Source organism: Zingiber officinale, chromosome 3A, assembly GCF_018446385.1.
Source record: "Zingiber officinale cultivar Zhangliang chromosome 3A, Zo_v1.1, whole genome shotgun sequence".
In the NCBI taxonomy this organism is placed as follows: Eukaryota; Viridiplantae; Streptophyta; class Magnoliopsida; order Zingiberales; family Zingiberaceae; genus Zingiber; species Zingiber officinale.
In genome coordinates, this window is record NC_055990.1 from 30271713 (window position 1) to 30297072 (window position 25360).

General features: G+C 33.9%; 2 protein-coding genes across 4 annotated transcripts; one reads left to right on the plus strand and one right to left on the minus strand.

Moving 5' to 3' along the window:
* Window positions 1-9246: 9246 nt before the first annotated feature.
* Window positions 9247-15975, minus strand: LOC122051628 (fimbrin-3-like). Of its 2 annotated transcripts, none has more exons than XM_042612836.1 (15): window positions 15669-15975; window positions 15379-15521; window positions 15123-15293; window positions 14800-15038; window positions 14462-14633; window positions 13598-13636; window positions 13327-13395; window positions 13123-13239; window positions 11938-12149; window positions 11376-11531; window positions 11105-11304; window positions 9986-10143; window positions 9801-9897; window positions 9601-9692; window positions 9247-9524 (listed from the first exon to the last, which is right to left on the minus strand). In XM_042612836.1, exons 1-15 carry the CDS (start codon window positions 15910-15912, stop codon window positions 9273-9275), a joined length of 2361 nt encoding a protein of 786 aa, XP_042468770.1. In that variant the 5' UTR covers window positions 15913-15975; the 3' UTR covers window positions 9247-9272. The 2 variants fall into 2 exon arrangements, with proteins under 2 accessions (XP_042468770.1, XP_042468772.1); XM_042612838.1 differs by having other exon boundaries at window positions 15379-15516; window positions 15669-15802.
* A 2433-nt stretch (window positions 15976-18408) lies between these two features.
* On the plus strand, window positions 18409-24397 carry LOC122051629 (probable apyrase 7). Of its 2 annotated transcripts, none has more exons than XM_042612839.1 (3): window positions 18409-18627; window positions 21202-23157; window positions 23791-24397. In XM_042612839.1, the coding sequence occupies exons 2-3, from the start codon at window positions 21363-21365 to the stop codon at window positions 24078-24080; spliced, it is 2085 nt and encodes a 694-aa protein (XP_042468773.1). In that variant the 5' UTR covers window positions 18409-18627; window positions 21202-21362; the 3' UTR covers window positions 24081-24397. The 2 variants fall into 2 exon arrangements, with proteins under 2 accessions (XP_042468773.1, XP_042468774.1); XM_042612840.1 differs by having other exon boundaries at window positions 21335-23157.
* The last annotated feature ends 963 nt before the right edge of the window (window positions 24398-25360 follow it).

Here is a 25360-nt window from a genome sequence, read left to right on the forward strand (position 1 = left end):
TATAGGATTCCTTGATTGAAAATGTAGATCGGATGATATGACTAAGGAGTTAAATTTAAATATTAAATCAAGAGTTAAATTTAAAATAAATTATAAATTAAATCAAGAGATAAATTTAATATAAACTATAAATTAAATCAAGAGTTAAATTTAAAATAAATTAAAATTTAAATTAAGAGTTAAATTTAAAATACAAATTAACTTTAAATTTAAATTAAGAGTTAAATTAAAAACGAAATTAAAATAAATTAAATTAAAATTAAACTAAGTTAAAAAAACTATTTAAAAATTTATTTTAAAAACTATGTTAAAAATTATTTTTAAAATTATTTTAAAAACTATTTTTAAAACTATTTTAAAATTTTCTTTTAAAAAAACATTTTAAAATTCTTTTAAAAATTTATTTTAAAAAGTTAAAAATTCTTTTTAAAATCATTTTTAAAATTCTTTTTAAAAATTATTTTAAAAACTTTAAAAATTCTTTTAAAATTTTAAAAAACATTTTTAAATTATTTTTAAAAATTATTTTAAATACTTTAAAAATATTTTAAAAATTCTTTTAAAAACTTTTAAAATCATTTTAAAAATTCTTTTAAAAAATTAGTTTAAAACATTAAAAATTCTTTTAAAATTTTTTTTAAAAAAAATCTGTTAAAATAATTTTAAAAATTCTTTTAAAATTTATTTTAAAAACTTTAAAAATTCTTTTAAAAAATTGTTTTAAAAATGATTTTAAAAATTCTTTTAAAATTATTTTAAAAATCATTTTAAATTCTATAAAAATCATTTTCAAACTAAGACACTTAACTTAAAACTTAAATCCTAATTAATAAAAATTCTAATCAATCAAAATTTAATTAACCTAAACTTTAAACTTAATTTTTTTAAAAAAATAATAAATAATTAAAACTTAATTATTTAGTCTAACCTTATTTAAGAACTTAGTTGACTTGATCAGTATCTTAATTTAACCTAATTAAAATATTAACTCTAAGTTATTTTTAAATCAAACTTGACTATACATTAAAATGTTAATCAAAATTTTAACTTTACTTTAATTAAATTATAATTTATCTCAATTAAAAGATTAACTTAAATTGAACCTTAAGTTTACTTAACTTTATTTAATAATTTTAACAAATATAACTCTGAATTAATACTGACTTTGTTAATCTAAGTTAAATCTAATAAAAAAGGATGATGTAAATGAAATTTTAAATTAAATCAATTAACTCAATCAATTAATATGAAATTTAAGTTGTTTTAAATGAATAAGTATTAAATTGAGTTAGTAACAAATCATTGCATTTAACTTGAAACTTAAATGAATAATTATAACAAGTATGTAGAAATACTTATGAAAATAGTATACTGAATATGAGTGTTACTGACCCCAATTCCCTTAAAACACTTAGGCAGACAAATATACTAAGGCCTTGAAATTATATATACTCAAACTCTAGTACAAATTAAGAGAGAGTGTTAAGTTAAGGAGGAGTATCAAGTTCAGGGGGAAGATCAATTTGGTTTTAAAACGGTTAAAATCCTTAACCATTTGCTTTATTCTTTTAAAAGTTTTTATTTTACTTTGAAACTTTTACTTCCATTTTTTTAGCCTAAGTTCAAAAAATGCTCTTAAACTTCCTTTTGAAAAATCTTGACTTTTGGTACTTACAGAAAATTTTTTGTTCACTATATCCCTTAGACAGATGTTTCAAATCATTTTTATTACTAGACAATTTTGTTAAAATTGTTTTGGAAAAATTACATTGAAATTTTTTTTACTCAAAGAATATTTTACAAAGCTTTACTTTAAAAAATTCTCTTAATAATAAACTCCTTCAAAGTTATGCTTGCTTTAAAACTTTCATTGAAAATATTACTTAGCAATTTCTCTTTAAAATTTTTTTCTAATTAAAGATTTTTTTGTTACTTTTCTATACAAAGTGTTTTCAAAAGGGTTTTCTACTTAGAAAATTTTAAATTTTTGGAAATAATTTTCAAAAAGTTATTAGTTGTGAAAACTTACTTTTATCACTTAGAGAATTTTGTTTAAAATTATTTTGACACAATTATTTAGAAGTTTTTTTAAAAAAAACTTTAATTCAAAAATTTTATTCAATAGTTAAGGATGTTTTTAGTTATTTATTTTAAAATAATATCAGGTTAACTACTAGCATTTTTAAAACTGTAAAGTTTGTAAACCCTTCAACTTTATCACCCTTATACATTTCAAAAATGTTTTAAATAATAACTTTGTAAATCAGTTTGACAACTATTTAAGTTTTTGAAATATTGCTTTAAAAGATATTTTTGAAAAAAAAAGTTTTTTAAATGTTTTCAAAAGTTATCTTAAAAACCTAGCTATTTTTCAAAATATTTTTTTGAAAATTAGTTTTGAATTTTCTAACCTTAAAGTTATTTTTGTAAAAAAAAAATATTTTGAAAACCTTATGAAAAATTAATAGATTTTTAAAATAATTTCAAATTTTCTAATATTTAAAGTTATTTTTACAAAAATTTAGAATGATCAAATTTTTGTACCTTTTGGAAATCTTATATTTTGAAAACTTTGTAGATTTGGAAAACAATTCTACAATCACCTTATTTCTGAAAATCTTGACATAAAGTTTTTCCTTTTGAAAATCACTTTATAAGATATCTTTAAAAATTTTCTTCAAGTTAATTAACTTATAAGTTAACTCCCCAAGTAATCTTGAACATTTTCTATTGTCAAGATTTTTTTATTAATTTACTTAACAAATTTTTTCATGAATTGTCTATTTCTATTTTTTTTGATGAATGTCAAAAGGCGAGGGTTAGGTATATTAAGTCAGCAAAATACCAAATCATAACATTAAAATAAGACTAACTTAAAAACCATATCATTTTTGCATATTTCTTTTCCTAACTTAACTGAGGTTGTCATTACAACAAAAAGGGGGAGATTGTTGGTGCAGATTGCACTAACGGTCTAACTCAGGTTTTGATGAATGACAAAGTAAGTTAAGTTAGGTTTATTATGATCTAACAATATAACTAAGTGTGCAGGAGAAGTCGAGATAGGCCAACGGGCTGACCGGATATTTGACGAGAAATCTAGCTAGGTCGATGGGCTGACCAGATAGCTGGTACGAAGTCCAGATAGGTCGATGGGCTGACCGAATATCTGGCACGAAGTTTAGCTAGGTCAACGGACCGACTGGATAGTTGGCACAAAGTCTAGACAGGTCGACAGGATGACCGGATGTCTGGCAAAGCGGTAAGTTAAGGTAAGTCACTAGAGGGGAGTGACTTAGTGAGGACGTGTTCCCCGTTTGAGGGAACAATAGGAGTCAATCCAACTTAGATCCATTTTGGAAAGCTAAGTTGAGAACTTAACTAGATTCTGGTCTCAAGAAGACAGAATCTAATTACTACTCTTTTTTTATAATTGTGCTAACTTTTATTTTTCAGGGTAGTATAATATTTATTGTCTCGGACTAATCTTTTTCTTGTAGAAAAAATCTTTGTTGGAAAAAGTGATCTGAGCGCCCGGAGCTGATCCGAGTGCCCGGAGCTGATCTGAGTGCCCGGAACTGGTATGAGCGCCTGGAATGCAAAAGTCTATCTCATCGTAAACATGGAGCGGGCTGATTGACTAGGCTGACATCACAGTCCAGGCACCTGGAAGGGATCCAGCGCCCGAAGCTACCTATACAAGAAGCCTTCCGCCAGAGCATGAAACACAACTTCTTCTACGATTGCTCTCTTGCGCGCTGCTCTAAAGATGCTCCTGCGACGCTGCGAAGCTCCTCTGACAACCTGCGACTCAGTTTCATTTTCCTTATTGTCGGTATTTTTTATATAGTTCTTGTACTAAATTGTGTAATACTTTTTGTGAATTATTAGTAATTGCCCAACAAAAGCACTCTCACATGCAGACCTTGGAGTAGGAGTCGACGAAGGCTCCGAACCAAGTAAAATTAGTGTGTTAGCATTGTTCTTATTTTTCTGTTTCCGCTACTTACTCGATTAAGTTTCAATGATCGCTATTCACCCCCCTCCCCTCTAGCGAACTTTATGATCCAATACTTTCAACTCTAGTTAGTAGCACAAGTATACTAAATAGAATAATAAAACTAAATGAAAAGTAAGAGAACAATTTATTTACTTGGTTATAACCTAGGTGGTTGTTAATCTAAGGCATTGAAGAAAGCTCTACTAAAAAAACTCCTTTGTTGAAGGCTGAGTAGCCTCTTACAGATGTTTACAGCTCACAGAATGACTAAGAAGTGAATACAAGACTTGTAGTTTAGTTGTTATATTTTTCCTAGGTCCAGGGGTCTTTTTATAGCCCATGAAAAAACTTATCCGAGGGTAGAAGACGCCTTCAATAGGGTGGAAGGCACCTTCAGCGTGGCAAAATCCTATCCGTACGAAGATAAAGTTTATCTTCACAAACGGATAATGTTTGAAGGTGCCTTCAAGGTGTTGAAGATGCCTTCCATAGAGGCGCGAAGGCACCTTCAAGGTTTTAAGGTGCCTTCCTCCCGAAAGGTCGATTGATTGGGGTTGGATTTCTCGCGTGACGTGAAGCATCTTGAATCGATAGGTTGATCAATTTAGGCAGGTTCCAGCAGAGCACAAAGGCGCTTTGAATCGATCAGCCGATCGATTCAAAACCTCCCCAATCGATTAGTCAATCAATTAAGATACAACCGTTGCGTAGGATGCAGGTTTTGGACGGCCGAGATCGCTGAGATCTAACATAGCAATTAATTGGGAGGAGCCCCAATTGATTGGAAGCCCTAAAAGTGCACATATAAAAGCGACGAAGCGTTCAAACACTGTAACTTTTCCTCTCTAGCTCACGCGATCTTCTCCGACACTCACCAGCAGTTCTTGGAAGCTCTTAGGAACAAGTGTTGTTGCACTTCCAAAGTTCAAGAGGCGTTATTCAACAACAAGGTCAAGCAAGAAGAGGTTTTACTTTGTATTGTTGTATTTTTCTTCTTGCGTGTGTTGTATTTTGTTGTGTTGGTTTGTATAAGTATCAAGGAGTGTTTTTGATAGTGGAGAGTGTTCGTGTGTATGGATCCTTGGATTAGTCACCTCAACTTGAGGTGGATACTAAGTAAATCCTTCATGTTAGCGTTGTAAGTGTGCTTTGTGTGTATTTCAGCTGCATGTCATCATCACGAAGCAAGACAACAAGCGCGACAAGCAATTCACCCCACCCCCCTCTAGCTATAAATCGACCCTAACACTCGTGTCATCCTTTTCGCTAGCTGCATCTTCTGCTTGACTTCTTATATATTTTTAATCTCCTGCACACTTAGACATAAGGATTAAACACAACATGACCTAACTGAACCTGGTTGACCATATCAAAACTACCCGAGGTATTTACAGTTATAAGTGAACTGAGCTCTCACACCTCTAGACTCTTCCACCATTCGGCTAAGTTATAACCGAGCAAAGTCCTCATGCTAACTCTTAAAGATTCTTGACCCGTTCAGGTGAGTTATAAGTGAGTTGAGCTCTCACACCTGTTTCATCGTTCAGCCAAGTTATAAACGAGCGAGTTATAAGTGAGAAAAACTCTCGTGATAAGTGTGAAAAACTCTGGACCTGTTCGAGTGAGTTATAAGTGAGATAAGCTCTCAAGTCTCCAGACTCTTGCGCTATTCAACCAAGTTATAAGTAAGCAAAGCCCTCGCACCTAAGTGTCAAAGACTCTTGATCCGTTCGGGCGAGTTATAAGTGAGCTAAGCTGTCATGCCTCTAGACTCTTGCACCGTTCAACCAAGTTATAAGTGAGCAAAGCCCTCGTGCTAAGTGTCAAAGACTCTCGACCTATTCGAACGAGTTATAAGTGAGCTGAGCTCTCACGCCTCTGGACTCTTACGTCGTTTGGCCAAGTTATAAGCGAGCAAAGCCCTTGCGTCTAAGTGTCAAAGACTCTCGATCCGCTCAGGTGAGTTATAAGTGAGCTGTTCTCTCACACCTCTAGACTCTTACACCGTTCGGTCAAGTTATAAGCGAGCAAAGCCCTCACGCTATGTGTCAAAAACTCTTGACCAGTTCAGGTGAGTTATAAGTGAACTGAACTCTCATGCTTCCAAACTCTTACGTTGTTCAGCTAAGTTATAAGTGAGTAAAGACCTCGTGCTAAGTGTCAAAGACTCTCGTGCCATTCGGACGAGTTATAAATGAGCTAAACTCTTACGCATCTAGACTCTTACACTGTTCGGCTAAGTTATAAGCAAGCAAAGCCCTCACGCTAAATGTCAAAAACTCTCGACCTGTTCAAGCGAGTTATAAGTGAGCTGAGCTCTCACACCTCCAGACTCTTGCACTGTTCGGCCAAGTTATAAGTAAGCAAAGCCCTCATACTAAGTTTCAAAGACTCTCGTGCCATTCGGGTGAATTATAAGTGAGCTGAGCTCTCACGCCTCCAGACTCTTGCGTCGTTTGGCCAAGTTATAGGTGAGCAAAACCCTTGTGCCTAAGTGTCAAAAACTTTCAACTCATTTGGGCGAGTTATAAGTGAGTTGAGCTCTCACACCTCGAGACTCTTGCACCATTCGGCTAAATTAAGTTATAAGCGAGAAAATCCCTCACGCTTAATGGTTGGGAATTTGAATGATTTCTAAGAAATTATGATGACGTCAGTGGCAATTAAAAGATAGTGAGGGTGGTCGATCGGGAGAATGATCAAAAAGTCAAAAAAAAAAAATGGCTAAGTGTTGTCCATGTTAGATCCAAGTGGTGTCTACCTTGGAGTTTGAATAGCGGAGCGGCGGCTCTAAACCCTAGTACGGTCGGTTAAGTAAAAGTCATTTTCTTGATAGATGGCAGGAGTAGTGAACATTATAGCCAAGCATCACATCAGAGATTTGTATGTTCGCTTAAAGAAAAGTGTCAGAGATACTTTTTGACTTATCTTTTCCTAGGACGCTTAGGAAAATGTGTATACGCTTTGAACTACGTGCATAGATGCTACAGTGACACCATAAAAGGGATTCTCATTTATAGACAGAGGTATGCGATATTTTGTGATTCTACATGCTCTATTATTCACTACTGCTGTTATTTTTCTCTACTGAGTGAAGGATTGACTTGAGCGTCAGAGGGTCAACACCGAGAACCTCTTCCCGACCCGACACTAATGCTCCTAGTTTTGCAAGACAGCGAGGAGTCTACTTCCAGTCAATAGCAGAGCCACGTTCCCAGCCCGCCATCTTTTTCGCTTTCGAACAGGATCAATATCATTGGGTATCTCATTGTTAAGCCTATCCCCATGTAGGTTCTATTGGAACTAAGCAGGTGGTTTATAGCATTTCTATTGTAATGTCTGGCAATGGTCCTTCTTTCTAGTAGTTCATGTCTAGTCTCAACTTACCTAGTCTTCCTACTTAGTCATCATAGTCAGGGTTTTCTCTCGGTTAGTTCTTCATGGTAGACGCAATGCCCGAATTGCTCTTCTTATAAAACATATTCCCCTTCTTGACTAATAATTGTCTCTTACATTCAAGGTGTAGATGAATTGAATATGCGTCGAATTAACCTTCTTATAAAACATATTCCCCTTCTTGACTAATTGTCTCTTACATTCAGGGTACATTTGGTTCAAGTTATCATGTATAACCTTGGCCAGGTAATCACATAACCAACGTTATGGGGAATAAAACATAACCAAATATTGTTTGGTTCAACCTAGTTAATGCAACAAAGACTTATTTGTTTGAAGGTTTTAATGAATAACTTAGTTTAATATTTTACTATATTACCCTCAGTTACAAAACCAACTATACATAATAATAATAATATCATTATTATTATTATTATTTAAACTCTATATTTTTTTATTTTTTCACATTTCTTTCTTTATTTTTATGTATTTTTTATTTTTTTTGTTTTTTTGATGTTTTTTATTTTTTTTTCATTTTTCTTATTTTTAAAGTTTTTAAACATTTTTATATTTTTTAATTTTTTATGTTGTTTTTAATTTTTTTTAAGTCTTTTTGTTTTCTAAACTTTTTTATTTTTTTTACATTTTTCTTTTTTTTTAATTTTTATGTTTTTTTAACTTTTTTATTATTTTGTATTTTTTATTTTTTACGTTTTTTCTATTTTCTATTTTTTATGTTTTTCCTTTTTTTATTTTTTTAATGTTTTTTCTTTTTTTTAATGTGTTTTATTTTTATGTTTTTTACAATTTTTTTTTATTTTTTTTTATGGTTTTTTATTTTTTAGGTTTTTTTAAATTTTTTATTTTATTTTTTATATTTTTATTTTTCCCTTACGTTTTTTATTTTTGTCACATTTTTCTCTTATCCGAGGGTATTTTAGGTAAAAAAAAAATCATTAACCCCGGAATCAAGAAAATCCTCAGTTTTCTTAGGTTTTCCGATTTCTAGTTGCATATTCCTTTTGCTGACGTATCGGGTATCGAACATTACTCGAGAATCATCGATTACCTAAATCAAGATTATCAAGAATAACCCCCAACTAAACGCACCCTCAAAATATAGATGAATTGAATATGCATACTTTCTATACCATTACCGGTTCCAATGCTAAGGTCGGATGATGTTTGTTTCATTCTCCATCTTTGTTAGGAGTTTGGCCAACCTCGAGATGGCTTGCTCTCCCTCAAGTAGACAGTTGCAGATCATGTACTCGCTTAAACTTGGAAGCATTCTCTTTAATTGGTGCGGTGTTGCATCGTTTTCAAGTCCCCAACTATAGATGGCTAGATGAGTTTGTTTATAATTGTATAGATTCAAATGCACAAGATTGAACCCAAAACAAAACAAAACAAAGAAGATGCTGAAGATATGCCCAGCAAGATCAATACATCTGACAAGATTGCGTTGAAAAATTGCCAGGCAAGATCAATATGTTTGACAGAACCACACTTCTATGCAATCCAAATAAATAGGGTGAAAAGTCCAACCAACAGATCAAAGAAAGTAAATTGAAATGACAAACGATTCTGAAAAGAATATTAGCTGAAAAATTATATTACTCCCAGTGTATGATATCTTGGATGAAGGAGCTGATAAGTATACGACAGACCTTATGTTCCAACGATTTAAGACAGATTACAAGAATTTCATCAGATAAAATATATACCCTTCCGAAGAGAATCGTCTGGTAAATATGCACATATATGAACACAGTGCATCGAACACAATATTTGAAATAAATAAATAAATAAATAGTAGTTCATGCATTGGCTCCTCTGAACTTTCTTAATTTGAAGGTGCACCTTCCCCTTCCATTCAACCATCTTCTACCTCTGAACTTGCTGAAGAACCATCCTCCGATGTGATGGTTGATATGATACTTGTGGCAAAACTCTCACCTTCTCCATCAGATGCTGAGATGCCATCGTCTGGAAACATTTCAGATGGAGCTTTGTGAGAGGATGAATCGTCGGCAAGAGATTCCAGCTCGTCCGAGTTCTCCAGCGGTTGAATCAAGCTCCAATACATGATGGCAGCTGTGAGGACGAGGGTCATCTTTGGATTTACCTGGAGAACCAAAGATGCGCCATGTCAGAGAATACAAGTTAAACGACTTAAACAACAAAGATCTTAGCGATATTACCTCTATGATATCTTCAGGCAATAAAAAGATGGAGCATCCAAGCTTTCTTGCAACACTTATTATGTATGTAGCATTCAGCCGCTTCTCATCATCTGCCAACAAATGATACAAGAGAAACAAAAGTGTTTCACTTGTCTATATCTCAGAAAAGGAATAATTGTTAAAAGGAACAATATGAACGCAAACACACAATTGCATACCAGTTTCACCCTTCTTAACAAGATTCCAGTTGACAACCCGCGGCTCCACAGAGCTTAAAAGTTCCAGGAAAAACATGCCATTTGCAAGGCTGGGATCCTGCAAGACTCAGGGAAAAGCAAGCTAAGAGAATTTATGATGAAAACATTAGGGTATAATGTTCTACGATTTGAAGAATATGTTAAACCTTGAAACTCTGCATTTGAGAACGTCTTCCAGCGCTCTTCAGTTTAGTGTTTGCCCATTTCAGGATAGCAGCGTCTTTGATTTCTCTTCCTTGAGATTGAGTTCTCAAGTTCTTGAGTAGTTGCAATATATCAAATCTCATCAACTGCCACATAAAGGCTATAACAAAAGGAATAATGAAGAAAAATCAGGTTCATGAGCAAATAATTCTAATAACATCACGCTCATGCCAAAAAACTAATCCCCTCTACCAATGGTATGCAATAGGTGTCCAAACATATAACTTGATGGGTTATCTAAAATCCCAAACTCCCTCCAAGAACTAGACGTGGGATTAAAATTCCTATATAAGTTTCCGATAAGCTCCAATTGCTCTCTTCTTCTTACTCCTTAGTGTCTTGACAACTTTTTGGAAAGACATTTTATGGAGAAGGTGACATATAACTGTGTAATCTTATCCAACAAAATAACTCTGATAATGTCAAGCCTATAAAGTGGTATAAAATTGCAACAAAGAATGATTGAAGATTTGTAGGGTTTAGTTTCCCAACAAGATTTTGGATCATTAGTCGTGAGGGGCACTCGGAAAGAATTCACACTGCATGTCTTTTGTATAAAGATATGATATTTTTCTTCAGTGTATAAATCAGAAAATTAAGCAGATGAACTGTCATGCTGAAGCATATCAAATGAAGCAAAACAAGAATGAATGACTCAGTAACATTTGTTCTAGAGCTTCTGCTCAACACTAGAATTATGACTCTATTGACCCCTACAAGAAGAAAGTTGGCATGAAATGACTGCAATGATAAAAATGCAAAAATACAACAAAAATAAGGAAACCATAATGGTCAGCAAGCTTCAAAGAACAGATTGCCAAAAATAATTAAAACTTAAAATTACAATGTTTACATGATTTGATTTCATCAGAAGACGGATCTCCAGTGGAGACTTCAATAACCAAGTTAGAAAGCGTATATTTCTTTGGACTAAGCCTAACATGTAAAAGTTCATACGGAAGCCAAAAAGAAGAGGCGAGACTTATCCTGCAGCAGATTTAGATTGAAACTGAATTGAAGATAATGTCATCAAACTGTCTTATCAAAAGAAACCTACTCACCTAGAATCAGTTTTTTATTTCCTTGAACAAAGTCATTGCCCTCGACATTTACGAGGGAAAATCTCAGTTGTTCACCAATCTGTATTACTTGATTGCAATTTTCCACTTTTCTAAAAGGCATCTTGATGGGTGGCTTTGTTGCTTGCTTCCAGTTCACTGACCCAGAATAGATCCTGTCAAGAACTTCCAGAAGAACCCACCTGGAGAACCAGAATTTAGCAAAGAACACCACTGAAATGAAATGTCATTTAACATAAAGTTAGATGCTTGCCCATTTCTAACATCTTCAAAAACATTGTTAACGAAAGTAGGTATTCCAAGACTATTGATCCACAGCCTGAAAACTCTTTCTTCTCTACACACTTGCACATCATCCGGCATCATTTCAGCGAATGAAATGTTCTTGCTGTCTATTGACAGACCATTCCTGCATGGGACAATCACAGGATTATTACCTCAGGTAATGCAGGTAGTTAGTGACTAAGAGAAATTAATAAAGCAAAGGAAGCATGCAAGTTAATCAAGGGAAATCATTAAATGAAATCATAAGGATCCACCATTTTTTTTATTTTTGAAACCATACTTGTGGTGTGCATCTTACTCATGGCTAGACAGTAAGAAATTCAAGTTAAAAGCTTAGCACATCCTGTCAAATTTTAGCAGCTTCCTTAGTGACATAGACTCGCTAATTAATACGGTTGCATGGTTATATTATCTGAGAAACCAAATCTTCCTTAAAATAAAATAGGAGATTAAATTTCCAGAAAGGTTGAGCTTTCAAGTTAAAATAATTGCAGGCAAAAAACCAAGATAACTTATTTATAAATTCATACCTAAAATGAAATATCTGTGCAACAAATCCAAGATTGAGATTAGAGATGCCTTCCAGAATATCCTCAAATGTCAAGTATCTTTTGCAGCCAATTTTGTCAGCATGCTCTAGCACCATTTTAGCCCTTTCTTCTGGATCTTTGACATCTAGTGTTGCAGGATTACAATGCTCAGGTGCCAGGACATTAAGCAGATATACGTAAGCCACTGCATCCTAGTAATGATTCCAAATGCAAGTTCAGTTACTGCACATTTCACTTTACAATATTTAGTAATCAACTTGAATTCTTCTCAGACACAATGAATTTTGCATCAAGAAAAGGTATATTTGGACTGAACTTTCTCAAAATTGCAGTTTAAGTATTCCATAGACGTCCATGTTTATTTGATAAAATAACTCATAATTTACCCTCATAACAAAATTGGCAGGAAGGTAGCTTGAATTGCAAGTTAACTGATATTACTGAACTTTTTAACAAGTTCTGCTTTTGTCCCTGATAGGAGCTGTGCAAAATCATCCATGCAATTACACATGGTATATATATAGGTGTATATATAGGAATAAATTAGCTTCAAACTATAACAACTCTGGAAGGACACTACCTCAACAATGACTGCATTCTCCTTCAGAAAATATGCAATGTGTTAGCTATTAAGTAAGCAGCATATGCAGAAGACTATTGGGAGGGGCATCCAGAGAAGTTGAATTTGTTTAATTAGGGTGCAAGCAGAGAGGAACTATTGGCAATGCAGGAATTAAAATGGAAGATGGTTATGTCCAAGTTGAGGTTGAATGTTTTGGCTTGGAGTTGATATAAATCAGCTGCCAAAGTGGCAGATGAATACCATTTTGTTGCCTTACTGTGGGTAAAAGGTAAAGTTTTATTATGCAAAACCTACCCTCATAAGAAACATTCAAGATAAGCATTGTTTTGAATTACAGTTGAATTTGTTTATGCATCAGCAGTATGGTAGACAATGCATTCGGTTCAAGGAACAATAGAAATCTGAAATATCTGAGATGTGAGAATTACTTTTAATAGGCTGCAGGCAGAAAACAAAAACACAGCTAGGATAGAATAGTGAATGCCAATCTCATTATATCAATACAGCATGAACTACTTCACTTTAAAGTAGGAACATGAACTCAGGACTTTATCTGCTATTTTATCTACCAAGCATAATACCTTCAGATCCGAAGAAAAATTTGTTATAGTTTTTGTGTATCCTCCTCGCTTGAGGTGAAAATTCATCCATTTAAGCAGCATCTTTTCTGGTGATAAATTTAAGAGTTCCTCCACATCCTGTATCAAACGAAGATATCAATAAAGCAATGTTACCCTTTGCAATAAATCAGCAAACAAGCTAATCAAACACCAAGAAGGGCATACATGGTTCTCATCTACTAACTCCAGAAGTTCAGGTGTCTTCTTCAGGGTAAGATCTGCTAATAGTTGTATCTGAGAAGAGATCCACGTAACAAATTAAGTACTCATAGCCTGTGCATATAGAAACCAGTGCCTGAACCTGATAAAATTAATATTACCTGAAGAACAAAGGTGGCAAATGGATCAAAGCATATCAACATAGAGGTCTCAATTTTTTTTGGTTCTTATCTAATTGCAAATGGTAAGGAAGAATAAAGAGGGATCAAGAAACTACCTTAATGATCTGCGATATCAAAGCAAGAACAAGATGAGGCTGCATTGGAAAAATTAGTATGTCAGACAAAATTCAAATAGTTTTGCAAAATAGATCAAAATCAAGTTAAAAGTAAGAGGGACATGAATTTCTAGGGAGCTTTATACTTGACAAAGGGTACTCGTTTTACAATTTTCTTATGAAAAATTAATAAGATTGAACCTCACAGTTACAAATTTCTAATGAGGATCAGACTAGCACAATTACATCTTTTTAGCATTATGTATAATCTCTCTTTGCCTTTGTGCAAAAAGAAAGGTTAAGACTCAAAGCATTTTTTTTTCATTTGGTCTACAGAAAGCAGTGGCTCTTTTTTCTCAAGACTATAAAAGCTAGAGTAAGTAATTTTTCTAGCGATCTCTTTGAAAACACGAAGTGAAGCTTTTGTCTTTTACTTGAGAATTTTTTTTTCTGTAGTGTATAACTTAACATTTCTCTGTTGGATGGCTGGGTCAGAAATTTCAAGCATGTTTCTCTGTAACATACCATAAAGTGAGTATGCATGATTCAAAATATGAATCTAATGCAATTACATTGACAGGGAGACGATCAAAGACCAATATTGACTTCTTTATGTACTTTACGAGTCTACACGGAATACATGTGTGTGAACTATTATGTAATATAACAAAGAATGATTCAAGTTATAACTAAAATTATGATCGTGTGTCAGCACAAGTACTAGTCCATGGTTCCAATAGTAAGGGATTTCCACAAAACCTTAAAGATGATATGTTCCAATTTTAAGCATTCATTGTTTTCCTAATTGATAAGCGAAAAAGAACAATACTATAACTTGATTTAAACAGAAAGAATCTGACATACCCTCCCTTCAATAAGGTCTTGCGTACCAATATTAACGACTGTGCATCCAATTGCTTTTGCAGAGTTTAAGCCCAGAGTATGGTTTTCATTCCTCTCCCATGGGTTCAGCACTCGTTTTGTGTTGATTGCCCTTTCATCTATTGTACCCGGAACTGCCGCATTGATTAATTTACTAACCAAAATCAACACAAAAGCATCAATAGATTTTTTTTTTTTTAAAAAAAAAAGGAACTCCAACTCAACATTTAGTGATTGTCCTATGAAAATAGGTCACTCATAGCCCAAGACCCAGACTAAGTCTTTCAATAATACAATAGCCTAAAATGGTTACAGCTCACCAAAGAAGGACGCCATCTTTCGCCAAGTCAAACAAATCATTCGTAGCTGGATCAAGTGGCAAATAGTTCTTCAAAAACGGGTCATCTCCAAGATAACCATTAATATGTGCTACAGCAAAATCTTGCTCAGATTCTATGATGGTGTGACGAAGTGTGGTGGTGCTGTCCTTCAAGAACGATGAGGAATTCTTCACGCTGCCGTCTTTGTTAGAAGCCCGCGCTTGCAATTCCAAATAAGCCTGCGTAATGAAAGAAAGTGCCATTCAGATAAAGAAATGCCAAAGTAGGAGGCAAGATACACGTTTGCAGCCAACAGAGTGTACCCGCAAGAATGCCTCGAATTCCAACTCATGGTTTTCATCTAGATCGGAAGCTTTCAGGATTTCAGATATGTCTTCCACCGTAAAAACACCGCGGAGAGCCTTCAACTTGGCCAAAACAGGCGACAAAGTTGCAGCTGTGACATGCCCCGAATCCTTCTTTGCTGAAAGGTACTAGACGATCCCAGATCCAAGACTCATTGCTAAGAAGCGACATTTCCGCTAAGGACAAAAAGAGAGCTGGGTTCAAAATGCTTACTTTGGATTGGAGGCCTCGTAGCTCGACCTGGGTGAATTGGCTGTGAAGCCAGGGATCGGAAACGATAACGCCGACGTAGCCCGACATCTCCTCCTCCTCCTTAAATCGCGATAACTCAATTGGCAATGTTTCAAAAATCTTCACTTTAAATTAGCAATCGATCAATTTCCATACCCAAATAAAAAAAAAAAACATCGAATCCTATACAACTATAAATCTGCAAACTTTCTCGCGCTTGAGCGAAGAAATCTCAGACAATTAACGCGAAAGAACAGGGAATTAGGGATTACCAAGCTGCTGGGGTTCCAGGAGGCTACCTATGCTCCGCCACTGGCAACATAGCTCGGCATTGGGTTCAAGTTCTTTGCTTTCTCTATCTCTCTCTCGGCTCCTGTTAAATTTCCCTCTTTCGCCAGGATTGGGGATCTGTGGACCGGCGTGGCCGATGGCGGAGGAGGAGGAGGAGATGGAAAGTGACCTCCTCGTTGGAATCTGGCGCCGAGGGAAGGAGATGGAGGCAATTAAGGAGATCATGGTGGAGGTTTGCGTTGTTGGTTTGTGGTGGTGGAAAGAGAACGAACGATGGTGCTGCGCTGTGGTTGCGTTGTGCCGCGTATGGGGACGCCAACAGTTTAATGCGCCGAGGACGAAGGGACGCCTCCTCCTCTCCTCTGCCACGCGTCGTTCTAAGAGCTTGCACACGTGTACAGAACGACAAATCGTGATTCCTAAATCGGAACGTCGTAATTCTGTCTCGTTAGCCAAATGCACCGACAACTTACTTGTATTAATTTATTATTAAATTAAAGAGATATTTCGTTTACCTCCCTCAAAATTACATATTTCAATAAGGATGAAAATATTTTTAAAATATTTTATGTAATTAAGCATTCTAATTTCTAAGACTTAAATTATCTGAGATAAAAAAATAAAAGTTAAAATTAATTTAACATAATAATTAAGCTAATTCGGCAACACACATTATATATTTAAATTATACTATATTGTTATTTTTGAAATAACTTTGAAACTTTAGAATTGTTGAAATAATCCTTAATTTCAACAAATCTTGTTATGTTAATATTTAAACTATTATTATTGTTAATTCATGAATTACTGAATGTTATTTTAAAAACTCTAATGAAACTATTTATAGGTTGAAACTTTTTCCATCCATTTTATCGGAATTGTCAAAATAGTCTTTTTCATGTCTCATTTGCACTTTTTAATTTATAAAAATACTCTTATTTATCCATATGGATATTTCAATTCTAATTAACAATAATAACATTATAACTCATATAAAGAGTCATTATATCAGAGTAAAATATTTACTATTATAAACTTATTTTTTATATTTTTATCATAAAGCTAGATCGCTTAGGGTTAGATGAGTGATATCATTTTTGTTCAAATAACAATAACACTATATTAAAGCAGTTATAATTCATAACGGCTATAATATGAATATTTCATTTCTTATATTAATTTTATGTTGTAATAGCTATAAATCTTAATTGTTATAACATAAATAACTTTTTTTTATCAATATTAGTCAATATTATATTATAGGAATATAGAATCATAATTGCTACTATATTATGATTCTATATTAGTCATTTATGGTCAACACTAATTAATATTATATTATAATAATTATAAATCATCACTATTATAATAGAAATAGTTTATTTCTAATTAACACGGATTAATATTCTATTTTATCAGTTAAAAGATTATAATTATTTCAACTGTTTATTCATAAAGTTATAAATGCATAACAATTATAATTTTATAGTTGCTATAATATCATAGAAAATAAGGATATTTTTTAAAATAAAAAAAACTTGAAGTGGAATGAAATGCTGTTTTGATAATAAATTAAAAAGGAATATCAATGATTCTAATAAAAAAAATGCCTTTCTAATTTTTACCCACTTATAATTGTCATTATCTAATCTTTTTGCTTTAGTAATTTTTGTCATCTAAATTTCTTGTATCTATTAGAGAAAAAAAAATGATATCGCAAAAGGTCCCGTATCTAGCATTACTTTTTAATAGTTTTAATGATTTATGTTTAGTTTGTTGGCATAATATGCCGCCATTTAGGTAAAATTTATTTAAAATAATAATAATAAAATAAAAAAAATATCTAAAATAAAAAAAAACAAAGCAAACAATTTAGAAAATGGAAAATCCAAAATAAGAAAAATTATTTAAATATAAAAAGTAATACTTTTAAATGTATTAATATAGAATTTATAGCGAATTTTTAAATATTTCTTGAGACTAATTTAGTAATTTTAAGTTAAAAATTGGCTTAAATATATTTTCTAAGTAGAAAAGTATTTTAGTCTTTCAATTGGGCTAGTTTTGATGAGCAAATCATGCTCAACCCAACGCACCGGCCGCCAACTTGACCCAATTGTACAAACTGAATCCAACAGGATTTAAGATTTTTTATATCCTAAATCTTAAATCCTAAAATTCATCCTATGTAAGCTCGCGGCCAATCTGAAATTGAAAACTCACGGTTAGTCGATGGTTGTGAGCTTATAGCCACGGGCTTCCCTCGATGACACCATAAGCTTGATGATGCTGAGTTTGATGTGTTGGCTTATCGGAAAGTCGTGCACGAGGAAATAAAAGTTCTTTAGCTGAATTTTAGATGGAAAAAAAATTAACAAAAATTGATTCACAAACTAATTTAAAATAGATCATTTTCATAATATTTATCGTGCAAATAAAGAACATTATCTTGACTCTTGTTTTCAATGCTATTTTTTTTTCTATTTATTCTTCGAGATAAAAAATAGCGGTAAAAAAGGACAAATTTTACAGGGTGAAATAAAATTATTAACAAATCCTGGAGCAGAATAGAATTTTCCCTGGTAATGAAGAAGCCAGAAGGTAGACTTGTAAAGCATAGATAGATTCATTGTTTTTCTTTAATAACCTCCTAAATTCCAATATTAATTATTCGAGACTCAAATTACGTCGGATTTCTCGAACCTACCCCCAGATCCGCTATTTCTGCTTCCCCCAACCCGACGACGCCTGTCCCCCAATTGCATCCGGAGCCGTCCTCCCGCGCTCTCTCTGCCGATCGGCGATCGGCGAGGGGTGCATGCGGTCCGTTCGACAATCGCAGCTCCACTGCTTGCCGTAATAGTCTTCATCGATCTTCGTCTCTCCGCGGGCTGCAACCGGCGGGAGTCGACGCCGGGGACACGCATCGTCTTCGGACAGGTATTGTTTAGATCTCCTTTCTGGTTTGATTTGAACGTGGACTAGTATGCAGTCATGGAATCTTCAGGCACACCCAACCACTTGCATTGTCGTATCGTATTCAAGTGTTAAATGTGGCGAATAAGAAGCACCGCATCCTTGTTTACTACCTTGTAGATCTGGGATTGATTGTCTCAGTTTGATGCGAAAGTGGGTCTCATGTGGTATCATTAATACTAATGAGGTTCGCCTGTGCTACTTCTGCAACTGTTTCTATGATCGAGCACGATCTATGGAATCTATCAGATCCCATGGTTGATGGGCTTTGATCTTCACCTTTAATATGGTGTTTTGCCAAAATTATTTTCTTAGTTGGTGAACGAGATACCTGCACTGTTGTCGGAGCCAAGGGCTCTAAACTTGTATTGCCTCCTAATAATTCCTTGAATTTCAACAGTTGTCGGGTTTGTTATCCTCAAGTTTAGGTTGTAGTAGTTCTTGAAGTCTTCGCAAGATAAGTTCAGCTTGATTGACATCAAACTTTAAGAATTATAAGTACACATCATCATGAGGTTGAAAAATTCTACTTGATTCTTGCTTCTCACATACTGTTGACAGAAGTGGTCCATATTGGTAGAGCCAATTTTGAATTCACCATAATGTGGGAAGTCTAATTTCAAGTATCATGGAACTACTACTCTGGATGATCCTAGACAATATCACAAATGAGTACAGCAGGTTTAGATTGCAAATTCAGGTGACATGCAGCGGGCTGCGTATATATAATGCATACTCATCAATAATTAAAAAATTGTTAAAGACTTCATAAGAGATCCCAAATAATAATCTACACTTGCTTTGGATAACAAAACCTAAATAAGACCAATGTTTCTAGCAAGTATCAAGGCAGAATATGTACTGATTATACAAAAAATTTACTAACATTGACAGGTGCAACAATAATCTTTTTTAAGAAATGTGATTGTCATTGAATTCCTCTTAATCATCACACTCCTTGCTTTTTTTCATTTGTAATAAGTTAAATGTGAACTTACTAATTAAACCAAAGAAACATATAAACTGATTATACAAAAAATCAAAACATTATTTGGTACAATTAATAATCTTCCTTAAATAGTCATTGAATTCCCCTTAATCACCACACTCCTTTCTCTCCTCATATGTACTATTTTGTAATCCATTAATTTCAACTTTGAGATGTAAGTAAATTTTGAATATTTTTCTTGGTTGATATGGCTCATTAACTCTCCACATTATTCTTGTCCAGTTTGCAATCTGGATATTAGGTTCTTATTACATTCAAATTGGAAAATATGATCCAAATCTCAAGTAGGATTTTAATTGGACCAGGATTTTGTGAACCTACAATCCAATTCTATGTTTTCTCACCATTCTTAGGTAGGATCTTGATCTGCACAATCCTAATCTAATAAATTAAACTTACATTCATATTATTTGACATTCAATAAAAAGTAGACAGCTTTTTCATACCATACCATCCAATTGCATTATATGAGAAGCATTTTTAACTTCCAAGTAGAAAAAATAGTCCTTTTCATTATCATATATTTTATAAAAAAAAATTTAGTTAAATTTACAAAGTAGTACAAGAGCTAACTATCTTTCAACGCTTCACAATCATATTACATTATTCATTTATTTTCTACGTAAATCGTATATTTTATGATATCAAATGATACAAATTTTAAATGGTTCATAATAATAATATATATAATAAAATAAATTGTATGCTTTAAATACAATTTCAAAAAATATTAAATCATAAGATCTTACAACCTTACAATGTAATCATACTATGAACCTTTCATTGTTCCAAGGTTGGATCATTCTTAGGTAAGATCTTAATCCTCTAATGACCTTAAAAGATACAAATTTGACCTCCTTTGGTTTAACCCATCTGAGAGTTAGTTCTTTTCACTTATTATATCCCTTCATTTTAAGGATCTTTTCTCTTTTGTTTTGTTTATTTTTTGTATCAGGAAAAAATAAAACATAGAGTAGATAAATCATCTACTTGATGTGTAATCTATTAACTTTATTCCTACATATTCTAAGGCGAAAGTTATAGACTAGCTCGGTCTAGATGAGCTAATCAAAATGATTGCATCACATACCATGCGTATATGATGTGAAGCACTACATATGCATATACTGTTCTAGTGAATATGTGTCTACCTTAACCACTTATAAGACATTACTATGCCAACTTATTATTCTTCCTTTTCCTCTTCCTATGTTGCCTATGGTTTCTTAAGTTAAAGAAAGAACTCATCAATATGCCTGAGATTGGAAAAAAAAACATATTCACTATTTGATTCTTTCTGTCATGATACACTTTATATACAATCTTTAAATTCCACTACAGCCAATGCATAATCACTACACCGACTACATCCAATCCATTCACTGCAGATCCACTACATTTATCCGCTTCATTAAGTATATCTATTTGGTAAATAATACATTCACATAAGATGCTTGTTCTTTGTCTTGTTATTAGTGATACAATAATCTAATTTCATTCACAACATTTGCTGTCGAATATATTTTCAGGTGCATAACCATATACAGAAAATTTGCAAGTTGCTTCTATCTAGTGTTGGCATCAAAGTGGAGTTGAATGAATGAATCTTTAAGGTCACTGTACTACCTCTTTTTTTAGCTGCAAAATCTGGTTGCATTGCAGTGCTGGATCTCCTGAAAAGAAAAGCATTATGCGGCTTTCCTTGTCTCTCCAAGATTTGAAGTCATTCTCTAAACTAAATTCAGATGAACATGAAGATGACAGGAGTTATGGGCGTTCGAAACCTTTTCATGCTCTTCAAAATGAAGTTATCCCATCAAGCCTAGTGAAGGAGAAATCCTTACCACTAACTCAACCTAAACCAAAAAAATGGGCACGGGCAACTCTAGGCATCACCATGCTTCTATTATTGCTATCATTGATATTTGTATGCTCCAAATTTGTTCATTCTTATTTGTCGCAAGAGGCATCTAGGTATTATGTTGTTCTTGATTGTGGCAGTACTGGCACTCGTGCGTATGTCTATAAGTGGTTGATTGACCAAAAAGGTGATAAAAACTTTCCTATTGCATTGAAATCTTTGCCTGAAGATCCTGAAAGGAATCCTAGAATGCAAAGTGGCCGCGCTTACCAGCGTATGGAAACTGAGCCTGGTTTTGATAAACTTGTTCATAATGAATCGGGCATAAGGGCTGCTTTGCATCCACTACTTCAGTGGGCCGAGAAACAAATACCAAAGCATGCTCACAGAGGCACATCTGTGTTTCTACTTGCTACTGCTGGAGTACGTGGGTTGCCTGGATCTGATTCAGATTGGCTTCTAAACAAAGCATGGGATGTTTTGAAGAACTCATCATTTTTATGCAGGAGAGATTGGATTAAGATTATATCTGGTATGGAGGAAGCATACTATGGGTGGATAGCTCTTAACTATCACATGGGTCTATTGGGCTCCTTGCCAGTTGGGAAGACTTATGGGTCACTGGATCTTGGGGGTTCATCATTACAAGTTACATTTGAGACAGAGACACTAACACATCATGATACAAGTATAAGTTTGAGGATTGCATCTACTAGCCACTATCTTAATGCCTATTCTCTGTCAGGTTTTGGATTGAATGAAGCATTTGACAAATCTGTGGCTCATCTTTTCAGAAAGGTTGTTGGTACTTCAGATGGTTTCAACAATGAGAAGTTCCAACTTAGACATCCTTGCTTAAATAGTGGATACAAGGAAGAATATACATGTTCACGCTGTACCCCTAACCTAGCAGCGACTCCTGGGTTTGGAGGGAGAACTGGAACAGTTGTCGAACTACTTGGTACTCCTCAGTGGGAGGAGTGTAATGCCCTTGCAAAATTAGCTGTTAATCTCTCAGCTTGGACGCATTTAAGTTCTACTGTTGATTGTGAACTTAAACCATGTGCTCTCAGTGACGATTTACCGCATCCTCATGGGAAATTTTATGCCATGTCAGGTTTCTTTGTGGTTTTCCGGTTTTTTGGTTTATCTTCTGAGGCTTCTCTTGAAGATGTACTTAAAAAGGGCCAGGAGTTTTGTGTTAAACCATGGGAAGCTGCAATGAATAGTGTTGCACCACAACCATACATAGAGCAATATTGTTTTAGGGCTCCTTATGTCATATCCCTTTTGAGAGATGGGTTGCATATCAATGATAGTCAGGTGGTTATTGGCTCTGGTAGTATTACTTGGACATTGGCAGTAGCCCTATTGGAGGCTGGGCAGACATTTTCAAATTTATCTGAAGTGCATGGCTATAAGATTGTGCCAACAGACATGCATCCAGCTTTCCTTGTGGCAATGCTTTTGTTTTTGGTTTTATTTCTTTGTTATGCACTATACTGCATAAGAAAAATGATTCCAAAATTATTCCGACGATCATATCTCCCACTCCACAGGCACAATAGTGTACCAAGCTCTGTTCTTAGCCTCCCTTTCCAGAGGTGGAGTCCTATTAATTCTGGTAAGAGTCTCCATTTCAATAGCTTTACCATCTCCCATGCTTTAGTCAGAAAAATTGGTTATATCAGAGTGAATACTATCATGGTTTAGACACTGATATACATCTGATAGTTCTGAACTGCATAGATAGCAAATCATGAATCTATTTTGGTCTCCTTCCCTTTGATCCAATGCCATTTTTTCTTTAGCAAAATTTTGCTATGACATTTCAAACTATTCCAGTAGATATATTTGATATGATGTTTGCTCGATCAGCTCTTGCATAGTTGGTTACTAGTTCATTTTCATTAGACTGGCTGGATGAATCAAATATTTTTATCCTATCTTTTTGTCCATAGATTATCTATCTTTAATAAGTCCAGGAAGTCTGGTTGAATTGTGTATGTGCATTTCATGGACTTGCATACTTGTTAATTCAATAGGTCAATCAATGAATGCCGACATTTCTACAACAATAACTCTCTCTGAGGATGGTTTACATATAGATTTTAATGTTTGGCGTTCTTTTCTGTTGCAGAAAAGGATGGCCAATTTTAATTAATTTATGGTTAATTGTCATGTTGCTAGCCTTCAATTGACACATGGGTTAATGAAAGAATATTGAGACTTTGCAATTTGTATTTGTAAACTGCAGTTGAGGGAAAGATAAAAGCACCACTCAGTCCTACAATTGATGCTTCTGAGCAGCATCCATTTAGCATGGGACATGTTTTGGGAAGCAGTAATACTCAAGAACCTTCAGTGAATCAATTAGCCAGTGCTCATAGTTATTCATCTGGTAGCTTAGGCCAACTACTGTTTATCAATGGTGCTGGATCCTCCTGGACACCCCATGGGAGTCAGAGAAAACTTTCAAGCAGGAGATCTCAGTCAAGAGAAGATCTCAGTTCTTCAGTAGCAGAAGTTCACACAGTGAAGGTTTGACTACAAACATGCTACGATCCCTGAGACTGATAGTACTATTTGTATTTGATTGCCTTATAAAGAATACCTTCAGCATAAAAGCCTTTCCTTATAAAGAATACCTTCAATATAAAAAATGGGGGTTATCCAATTGTCTCTCAGATTTAACAACTGAAGGGTATTGGGGAGAAATAGATGATTTTTGAATTAACATGAGAAGCTACCTTCTGAATCACTTTCATATTTCTAAAGGTTTCAGTTCTTATGTAATAAATTGGATTCCCAATGATTTGCCAATTTATATATATATATATATATGTAGTATTTGTTTACCTTAAGTTTGTTGCCTTATCGATTGCGACATTGTTTTCTAACTCCAGAGAATCAATTGGATTACTATTCATAATATTGAAGAAAAATTACTGAATTAAATTGCAGTTGCTGTTGTTCGAAACTCATGCACTGACAGTTTTTAATCTGCAAATAATATTCTTTATTTGATGCATGCAGAAGAACAGTCAAATTGTTGGCACGTAGTGACATGAATGAGGTGGGGGATCAATTTCCCTTTTGAAGAATAGAGTTTTGTTACTTTTAAATTTAAAGGAGAAAACTTCTTTTTTGACTGCAAACACTGTAGTCGACAATTCTGCTGCAATGCTAGCTGGTTCAAACATTTTCACCTCATTCAATAAGCGTGGGGATTTATATTGTTAAGAGTTAGTGGTTTGCTGTATTCTCATAGAAATTTTTATACCTTTGTTATGGAGATTCATGAAATCATAGAATTTCCAAAATTCAGAAATTTTCACAACTAATCAATTTTCTTTAAATATTCTTCCAATTATATAGTGGTTGAGTTTGCCAGAGAAATGCCATGCCATGGTTAAGGAATTTTTATGATCAATCTTCCTTGTGTGACTAATAAATTCACAGATTATTTAATGGACAGAAGATCAAAACTCAGTTATCAACTTCAGCTTGATCCTAGTGATGATGGTGCTGGTGTTTCTAAGGATGAAGTTTTGCATTCTGGTTTGACTAGTTTTCATCCAGTTTGATGACGTTTGATGGTTCCCTTTAGTTAATCCAGATCCAATATTGATTTGGATTGGTTTTTGACCTCCATTTCATTTTGAACGGTTGAAATTAGTTTAATCTTTTAGATTGATTGTGCAACAGAATTGAACACCTTCATGGAGGAAGCTTCACATTGCAGGGATGAGCTGATGCTGCTTACTTCAATTCTTTTCTTGAACCCAGGTGAAGCAGCCTGGTTACTGATGTGAGCATAGTTTCTT

Bases quoted from the DNA above. Each gene is read 5' to 3' on its own strand.
- LOC122051628 (XM_042612836.1), bottom strand. From the start codon at position 15,912: ATGATCTCCTTAATTGCCTCCATCTCCTTCCCTCGGCGCCAGATTCCA. The intron at 12,150-13,122 runs GTATTATGCTTG...AATCATTACTAG, and splicing joins ATTTTTCTTCGGATCTGAAG to GATGCAGTGGCTTACGTATA. The intron at 9,525-9,600 runs GTAATATCGCTA...TTGGTTCTCCAG, and splicing joins TGCCTGAAGATATCATAGAG to GTAAATCCAAAGATGACCCT.
- LOC122051629 (XM_042612839.1), top strand. From the start codon at position 21,363: ATGCGGCTTTCCTTGTCTCTCCAAGATTTGAAGTCATTCTCTAAACTA. The intron at 23,158-23,790 runs GTAAGAGTCTCC...TGTAAACTGCAG, and splicing joins GTGGAGTCCTATTAATTCTG to TTGAGGGAAAGATAAAAGCA.